General features: G+C 37.1%; 1 protein-coding gene across 1 annotated transcript; it reads right to left on the bottom strand.

The window, feature by feature from the left end:
- Positions 1-2,509: 2,509 nt before the first annotated feature.
- sfrp2 (secreted frizzled-related protein 2) lies at positions 2,510-9,470 on the bottom strand. The gene is made up of 3 exons (XM_007230273.4): positions 8,922-9,470; positions 6,314-6,394; positions 2,510-5,424 (listed from the first exon to the last, which is right to left on the bottom strand). Exons 1-3 carry the CDS (start codon positions 9,418-9,420, stop codon positions 5,120-5,122), a joined length of 885 nt encoding a protein of 294 aa, XP_007230335.3. The 5' UTR covers positions 9,421-9,470; the 3' UTR covers positions 2,510-5,119.
- Positions 9,471-9,841: the final 371 nt, after the last annotated feature.

The raw sequence follows: 9,841 nt of genomic DNA, 5'->3' as shown, positions 1-9,841 counted from the left end.
GTATTAAACTGGATCCAGATATTGAACTGCATAATTATTTTACAATACAAACAATCCAATCTAGTAAGGTAATAGCCAAGAAGACAATTTTACTGCTATAAAGAAACTGCACCAAAATATGAAACTTGGCTTATTGAACTAATATTTAGTACACTGCATATGGGGAAGATCAGATATGAACATGAGGGGAAATTTGGGAACATTTGGGACCCCCTTCTTACGTATGTAGATGACCAACAAGACCAAACTAGCCATGCCTAAAAAAGTGTGCTTTTTGCATGCAAAGTTGTACAATTTAAATAATATATATATATATATATATATATATATATATATATATATATATATATATATATATATATAAAAGGTTAGTCCACGACACAGGGTCCTTTAGTGCACTACCCCCCTCCTCAAAACACATTTTTCTAAAAGCCATAATGACTATAAATGTTTACATATTAAATTGTTAATGTTAATAAATGTGGGATGGACTGGGCTCCCTAGTGTTTCAGCTGCATATATGCTGATTGTAAACGAATGTATTTTAGTAGAATGTAAACATATTAAAGAAGCTTAGTTGGACTATAATAAACCATAAGCCAAAATAAAATGCCTTGTGGATCATTTTTTTTTACACATAATTAATAACTATTGCAAATTTAAATAGTTTATTTACAACTTAGTCTATATAAAGCACATTTTATTTTTTAATGTAAAAAACTGATGGGACCAAATGCTGATATGTTTTTTTGTTAAAGGGGCTCAAATGTCAATAAAGAACATCAAAACTAGTTGCTCACTCTCCAAAACAGATTACATCCAAGGTCATATGAGCGGCTTCCACTGGTTTTGTTATTCACCTGAATATAGTAGACCTGTGGATGTATAATTATTTTTTAAACATTCATTTAAAAGTTGTCTGACCAGTGATAGGATGGTCCTCCCAAGGATTCTTCCTTCTCCAGTATGTATGTATGTTCATGTTTTGTCTGATTCTCTGTCCTGCTATCACATTTCTGTAAAGCTGCTTTGCAACATCATCAGTTGTAAAAATCGCTATACAAATACATTTGATTTGAAAACTCATTTATTTTAATACAGGTATTTTCTCCTACTTATGAAAATATTGCAAGGCCTGAGATAACTGGAATATTGGGGCCACAAAATAATATATACAAATATATATTTATTTATTTTCTGTAAATTCAATATATCAGGAATCATCCACTAGATGGCAGATTTCACCTACTTTCAGGCCAATGTTTCAAAAAGTCATATACACACCAACAGCCATAACATTAAAACCACCAACAGTTGAAGTGATCTGATTCAGGATCAAAAGGTGGATAATAGGGGTGTAAGAAAAAATCGGTATGTATCAAAGTATCATGATATTACTTTTTCGAAATTGTACTGATTTTTATAAAAACGCAGTATTGTATAGTTTACATGTAAAGAACAGTATAACTTATCAGGATATGTATCATATCACCAGCTGGATCAGAACATCGGACAGGTCGTGTAGGGGGGTAGTATTAGGTGGTCAGTAACTACCGAATGTTTTCAGAGGAAGGACAACCAATAAACTAGCGACAAGGTCATGGGCACCCAAGGCCAGACAGGTCAGCTGATTTAAAGGCCAGTGTTAAGAATTCCTGGAATCAATGTGGAATGGAAATAAGACTGTAAATTATTTTAAGCTCCTCACATTATCTTGCTCTACATCTTTTTACCTCACTCTATTCTGTTGTGGTTGGTGTGGTGCAGTGGATAACACCACATCATGTGGTAGACTGGGGTTCAATTCCCAGTCTGGGTGACTATGCTGTGCTGCACCAATGAGTCCTTGGGCAAGACTCCTAACACTACATTGTGTCCCCTCTGTAATAGGAACAACCTTGTAAGTCATTTAGATACAAGCGTCAGCTAAATGCCATAAATGTAAACGCTTTTCCTCACTCTACCTCCAGTCTGGTTCTCAGTTTTCAGTTTGAATAGACTCAGCTCTTTATATGTGTTTTTTGTAAAAACTAATTTTGCCGTAAAACCACAAATACAACTAATTTTACAGCCCTAATCACCAATGTTAAATGGGTGGTTTTAATGTTATGTGCTTGCACATTTCATGGGTTTATAAAGCTCTGACCTAAGGCCAGTTTGGTTGCATCTTTACTTTAGTATTTTCACTAGTTCTAATCTATTTTCACTAGCACTAATCTAATAAGTGTGAGGGTTGTATGCAACAATACTAATTAAAATTTATCTGTCTTGTACCTAGATCACGTTTCTTTGTTTTTCTTTTGAACTAATTATAAAGAGACTGGGCCTGAATTCAGAGAAGAAATGTAAAAATCTCAACTGACCACTAGGAGCCACTAAACTCTACAAAATGTCCTTTATGTTTATTTAGAGAGGCTGTGGTCCTGGGCATTATGTCCTTTTCTGAAGACTCTCTGGAGTTATTTAACATTCAGTAAATCTTTTAACTGACTGCAATTCACAGACACACCACTTTGTGTTCACTTTATTTATTGACTTGTGTGTGAAACGTCTGCATCACCATACAAATTAAAGCATTATAAAATCACATAACATAGCAGTGCATGAAAGAAAACGTGCCCATGTCATAGTAAGACCAACAGGACAACGTCATTGTAATTATTGAAGCTTTGGAGCACAAAATTGGTACAGACTTTTGAATCACTGCTCCAAATCTATGTACAAGAATAAACATCTTACTGGACTATTTACAGAGTGTCGTAAAAAAGGGGTCTGACAGGGGTCCGCTTTAATAAACTTTGTCGCTATAAAATGGGGTAAGAACAGTTTCAACTATGTACCAGAATGATTTTGATTTTTTTTTAATACTGTGTGACTCCACTCTAAATATGATGAATTCTCAGGAACCACAGCATAAAACCGTGAAAACGTAATGAAACCCAGACCTACATTATATAAAAGCAGTATTACAACTGACAGATACAGGAAACGCGCTGAAATCTGATGTTCACTGATTGCGGTTTGAAGGATATTGCATGAAAACAGTGCAGCATTAAGGCTCAAGTACAGAGAAGGCAAAAACACAGAAGAAAAAAAAATATATTTAATTATATTGAATCAAATTCATGCACTTTTGGATCTAACCAACATTCTTTTCTCACTTTAATCCCAGGGAAAAGGGGGGGGAACGTTTTCACGCAAACTCTCAAAGTCACACTTACATGGTTTAAACACTGAGAATATAGCCAGCTATCTCTCACTGCGCCGATAAAAAGGATTTATAAAAAAGCACACTCGCAAAAACACGCTCATTAATGCTCCTCCAAACAAACCATGCAGACCACGCAGAACCGACCTGGAGCACCTTCAACTGTGCACTCCTCAACATACCTCAAGGAACCTCTTTCAGCACACAAAGTACATTTACTGCCTAAATGTTTAAAGAAGCTCCACATCTCAGAAATATTTGTGAAGAACCCCTAAAATACTGTAGGTTACCTAAAGAAACGTTATATGGAGAACCTTTTTATGAATGTAATATAAGTGTAAAGAATTGTTTAGAGTTTAAAGAACTGCGATGTATTATAAAGGTTCCAGGAAGAATCCTTAAACTAATTTGGTTTGCTAAAACCCTTTTAGGAGGATGTTTTTTTTTTCTAGAGAAATATTTGTGTAAATGAGATTACCATGTAATGTGGATCCAGTAATAATCTTTTTTTGTAAACCTCTGAATATATAGAACCTTCTTCAGGTCTAAAGAACCTCCACGGCTTGGGAATATCTGGTAAGAACCCTTAAACTTTGTTAAATTAAGATAGGATCCTTTTAATGGAGATGTTTTTTTAAAGATCTGTTTAAAGAAATTTCATATCATGTAAAGGGAGGAACCCTTAAACTACAGTTGGTTTCTTAAAGACCTTTCAATGAATGGTTCTTTATAGCACCGTTTTTGGTTTAAAGGTTTCAAGTTTACCCATTTAATGTAAAGATTTCAGGGTAAACAATGCTGTAAATGAGATATGCAAGGATGAAGAACTTAGATCTTAAAATTTGAAGAATTGGAGGAAATTTGGAAAGAACCCATAAACTACAGCTGGTTCTTTAAATAAACTTTCATAATTGTATGAAGAACTGTGTAGGTTTAAAGAGTACCAATATATAAGGTTTTAGGAAGAACCCTTAAACCACTGCTGGTTCAGTTTCTGGTTCTTTAGAAAACCATTTTTGCACACTAGGCTTAAAGAAGCTTCACATAAAGTTAAGGTTCTCTGCTAATGTATGTTTTTTTTGCTGACACTTTCCGTGCAACTCACAGCGCTGAACTTTAAAGTTCAACAATTCACACATCAATAAAAAGGGCAGAGTTATTTGGACATTTTGTTTTAACACTTGTTACATCTAATTTTTTTTTTTTTTCCAATTAAAGCGAAATCCACTGATTGGTTCTTCACTAGCACACCTCTCAAACCTTTAACACATTTATATATATATAGTTAGTTGCACCAAAAAAGAAGGTATAACACCTTTATGACAGCAGGGGATGTTTGTAACCAGTCTGTAAAACGTTCTTGGAAAGCCTGTAACTGCTGTAAAACCTTTATTTATACTGTTATAAATATTATATAGGTTCTTTACAATGGCTTTTTTTATCTCATTTACAAGTATGTTTAAAGAGCTGTCCACTGGGAAGGTTCTTTAGGGATCTATGATGATTGGAACCATTTTTGGCATTTTTAGTTACTGTTGAGACATATGGTTTAGTATGGTAGTGGGACAATCTGAGTCAGTCTACTGTGGGAAAGTGATAATGATGCTGTTAGAAGCCTAGAAGACAGAAATGTGGTACATTAGCTAAACTCTACAACACTGTGTTTTTGGGACAATATTTCAAAAACCATGAGGTATGTTTCTGGGCAAAAGCTAAGCTACGTCTACCTCTGCCCAGAAAAAAGCCACATGGCTCTAAAATGTGCCCTTGTTGACAAATCCCTCGCAGCCCACACTTAACCTTAATCTGTGTTTTTAAATGCAGACCAACGCTTTATTAGTCATGTTCTGCAGTGGCGAGGCCAAGCGCTGAGGTTTCTGGAGATATCCCGGAGAACCACAGCGTCCGTCCTCAGCACTGCATCTTGCGGATGCTGCGGGAGATCCGCTTGAACTCTCTCTGGCCCTTCTGCCAGCGCTTCAGCGACGTGATGACCAGGTTCCCGTCCTGCTTCTGGCCCATCACCAGGTAGGCGGAGTTGATGTCGTTCATCTCCTCACACGAGCACTGCAGTCCGTCCTTTAGCAGCAGCGCCGTCTTCCTCAGGTCTCGCTCGGTGACGCCGTTCAGCTTGTATATGGTCTTGCTCTTGGTCTCCGGGACGATCTTGGTGTCGCCGTTCATGTAGGTAATCTCCTTCACCTTAATCTTCAGAGCTGGAGTGCAGAAGAGAGACATTCAATGAGTGTGGTGTAAAACAGTTGTGTCAAAAAAAAACAAGCACAGGGCTAACAAAAGTTTTTTTTTTTAACGTTCTGGTATCATCACTGCAAAGCCACTTGTGTTAGTGTTTCAGTTTTTTTTTGAGAATGTTACTTTTTAAGTTTCCATAAAGTGCATATTCATAGAAAATGCCAAAATTGCCATATTCAGCAGAAAATGTAAAAAAAAAGCAAATTACAAATTTATTTTAGGTCACAATGACTTTTGTTTTTAAGACCATTTCACTGATTTCACGGATTCTAAAACGCAAAACAGAAAATGCTCTAGCCAAACTGTAGCCAGCTGTTTGTTAGCATCTCAGTTTTAACCTGGCTATTAGCAATCACGGCTAAACCACTAAAGTCCAGTGGAGTTTGGCCACTGTGTCTGCATCCCCTGTTCCAAGTTAAAAGCATTCTATAGAATCCTGAAATTTTGATTTTTAAAAATTCATAAAAATCTGAAGCAACAGGGACAATAATTTTGCAGCACTGTGGCATCACAGCAAATATATGTTTATAAATATATTCAGAAACACAGTATTGTGCTTTGATCGGTTGGAATGGTATATGGCCAGTACTCAAAAATATTTTTTAATTGTAGTTTTGATTTGTTTTGCGCTATGTTTGTTACATCTGTTGTCTACAAAACTTTCAATAAAAACTTTTTTTAAAGAAAGGCAAAAACACATTTATGCTATTTAATTTATTCAGTGGTGATACACTGTCAAAATAAATTACGTTCAGTCGTTTTATTCTGTTTGGTTTATGTTTCTGACAAAAATTTCATTTTAGTGCATTACCGTTTAACACATTCCCACAAGAACAACTTGGGACAGCTTACCAAAATCGTTCTTGCAAAGGCTGTCCACCATCTCACTGTCGTCTTCAATCTTCTCTTTGCAGGCATCGCAGACCTTTGGTACTGGAAACAGAGACAGATATCCAAATTCAGATCCAGCTGTGATCTTATATCACGTATACACAACACAACTGATCAGTGATACAGGGTTATCAGTTACATAATCTTTTACCAAGAGAAACCCATGTCAAGTCTACTCTCAAAAATTGTATTATTAAAAAAAAAATAAATAAATAAAATCGAGAACTGATATGATGCCACATGAAATCTTGCAATAAAGGGGTGCCAAAGTTGTTTCTGTGCTGATTTGCAGCAAAAACACACAGAAAAAGAAAAGAATATGGACATTACCAATATTTCAGCCAGTCACGCAATGGTGACAATTCCATACAAACAGAGCAAACTGTGACAGATGATGTTACTCAAGGTTTAGTAGAGTTTTTAAAACAGCATTTAAAAATACGCTTTTCACAAAGTACGGATTGTATCGGCCACAAAAAAAGTATATAATAACAGGCCTAGTTCTAATATCCAGGTGGCCAGGTGTCATGAATTCAAAAGGTTTAAGGATGTAATTTATATACAGGACTACCAAAAATGTTATGATAATAACATTATTGGCTTATTATAAATGTAAGGATATGACATTAATAAGCTGCTCACCTCATATTTAAAATATTATGTGATTTTTTTAATTATATGCACATTGTATCAGTGCCATAAAATGGTCTTAAAATGACATTAATATTGCTTATTGGAATTTTGTCTGGGGTATTTTATTGACCAAATGAATAGTCATCATTACAAGCATACAAACTGCTTTAGGGAGCTAAAGAGACTAAGTTCAGGCAGACTTTCACTAAATACTGCAAAATTCTGTAACTCTAATTCAGAAAGACAAAAATAAACAGAAATTGTGATTTTCTGTTGTTCTTGATAACTGGTGTAATTAGTGAAGTTATTGGCAGCCTGTAGATGGAACACTTTGTTTAAGAACCAGCAGGACTGAAGAAAGCAAAGAGAAACTGTAAAACTTAATCACACCCTAACCTGAACTTTTAAAAACACATTTTAGACCCCAAATCTTCTCAGAACTCATTTAATTTTATTACATTCTGTCAGGGATCTTTTAGAGACCTCATAAGCCTGACATTCCTACAGCAGTCACTTTTCACAAGTTTTTTTCATGATTATCCAAGGAATTTCACGAGGCAAAAAGCTGTACAGACTCTATTTCATTACTGTACATCTCTGTTTATATTTCTCATAGGAATAAATTATTAATTTATGGTGACAAAAGGACTGCTATTATAATAAACTGAATTTTCAAGAATTTCACTAAGAAGTCATCGATTGTGCATAGCATGAACGAAAATGTACTTTGACAGCTCTGGCCTGCTGTGATGACACCGCCTGGGTAGTAGCTCTGAGGTCATTTGAGTTTGAGACCCTAGTTTTAGAGCTTAGGCAACGTTTTGGGTGTCTGGTTCTATAAAGCACAACTGTATTGATTTTTATACAGTTAAATGCTCTAAAATCGAGAGTTTCTCACACACTAAAAAACAGGTATGATATAAGTACTTTCTTGTACTCAAAGGTAGACTTTTCATAATCATACCCACAAAGATATAATATGTAAAGTACAGATTTGTATCATTTAACCAGACAAAAGGTACAATTGTTATTCAGTATCACTGTACTAATAAACTATATATTTATTTTTTCATTTGAAAGACAGACAATTTCAGATTATCAAGTTATTGACACATATTCAGTTGATGATAATGTTTATAATCTTTATGATCTTTACTGTTATAAAAAAAAAACAGACTTTCACGCAGACTTTTACTTTGAAAGGTGCTATGTTTTACCTCAATATAAGGTACATACCCATCCATTGTACTCTTTTTTGGTACAAATCTGTACTTAATTTTCTATGTGTGCAACAAACACACTGTGAACACATACTCAACTCATTTAATTTAAACATCCTAAACAGTGGAAAAACAGTGGAGTTTTATTCAGTTAAATTATCTAAAATTGACTGTTCCCCATCCAACCCACTCTAAACACACTTAACTCATTTAATGTCATTTTTACACAGTTTGCACAGTGGTAAACTATTTTAATTCAGTTAAATTATCTAAAATCGAGAGTTTGCTAACAAACACTCTTTCAGACCTGAATTATGTTCCACTGATTTGATATTTAATCCCTTTAACCCCTTTCACAATTCATCTCTATACCGTAAAATAAACAGAGTTAAATGTGTTTTAAATCACATAAATTTGGTAAAACTTTTCCTCGTTGGTTCTGTAATGTAAAAACGTTTCTTGTAAATATTTGCAGCAAGTTAAGCGCAAAAAAAATTGTCAGTATATTTGTCAACATATTATATTATAATAAAGATAGTAATTAATACGTTAATTACAGATTATTTTGTAGAGTAAGCTTTGGCCCAAATAATTACACAATAACACTGTAAATATTATTTACAATAACCATATATGCTTTAAATATATAATGATGTAGATTGTAATGGACGCAGGTTCTGGTGGGGTTTTAAGGTCAGTTTTAGTCTCGCGCTCACCTGTCTCGTTCGCCGCGGTCGCGCGCTCTCCGTTGTCCCCCGCGGGGATGCACAGGTCGTCATCGGGCGGAAAGCGCGAGCACCGCAGCATCTCCGGCCACGGGAAGCCGAAAGCGGCCATGACGGGCGCGCACCCGTGCCGCACGGCCTCGCAGAGCGAGCGGCACGGCCGGATGGGCTCGTCCACGTCGGGCAGGCAGACGGGCGCGAAGAGCGAGCACAGGAACTTGCGCGTGTCCGGGTGGCAGCGCTTCTGCACGAGCGGCACCCAGGAGGCGGCCTGCTGCAGCACCTCGCTCATGGCCTCGTGCCCCAGCAGGTTGGGCAGGCGCATCTCCGCGTACTCGATCTCGTGGCACAGGTGCAGCGCGGGCGGGATGGGCTTGCACTGGCTCCGCGTGCTGAACAGACCCGGCTGGTCGAACACGTGCAGCGCGTGGACGCCGGCGTGCACCAGCACCAGCAGCGGCAGCAGCGTCAGGGAGAGGAGCGCGCGCATGGTCAGGGCTGGAGGAGCAGCTGCACGCGGTTTGACAGTCCGGCCGGTGAGGGAGGATAACACTGAGGAGAGCTGCGGGGGGCGCGTGTGGGCGGGGCAAGGGGCGGGGTCTACTCAGACTTAGAACAGAAGGTTGAAACATTAGAGAGTAATGGGAAAGTAGTGCGACAAGGTGAGATAAGTGGGCGTGGCCTTCTAAGACCTGGAGTAGAAGGTGAAACATTGGAGAGTTAAGCTGTTCGTACACTACCCGACTTTAAAAAGACTCTGAAAAGACTTTTAACAGAATAAGGTCTGCCACCCTCTCACATCTAAAGACTCGTCACAGACTTTTTAGTCACAGACTAAGATTTTACAAACAGTTTAATTTCTCTGCCACACTGCTAGTTCTTGATATTTTTTAAATATAATACAGTTTGTG

The sequence above is a fragment of the Astyanax mexicanus genome, chromosome 25, assembly GCF_023375975.1.
Source record: "Astyanax mexicanus isolate ESR-SI-001 chromosome 25, AstMex3_surface, whole genome shotgun sequence".
NCBI lineage: Eukaryota > Metazoa > Chordata > Actinopteri > Characiformes > Acestrorhamphidae > Astyanax > Astyanax mexicanus.
The sequence above is the reverse complement of the archived record's forward strand: the minus strand, read 5'-3'. Positions and strand labels throughout refer to the sequence as shown.

Coding starts and splice junctions, on each gene's coding strand:
- sfrp2 (XM_007230273.4), bottom strand. CDS start 9,420: ATGCGCGCGCTCCTCTCCCTGACGCTGCTGCCGCTGCTGGTGCTGGTG. Junction 6,395..8,921: donor GACCGCGGCGAACGAGACAG/GTGAGCGCGAGA, acceptor CTCTGTTTCCAG/TACCAAAGGTCTGCGATGCC. Junction 5,425..6,313: donor CCTTTGCAAGAACGATTTTG/GTAAGCTGTCCC, acceptor TCTGCACTCCAG/CTCTGAAGATTAAGGTGAAG.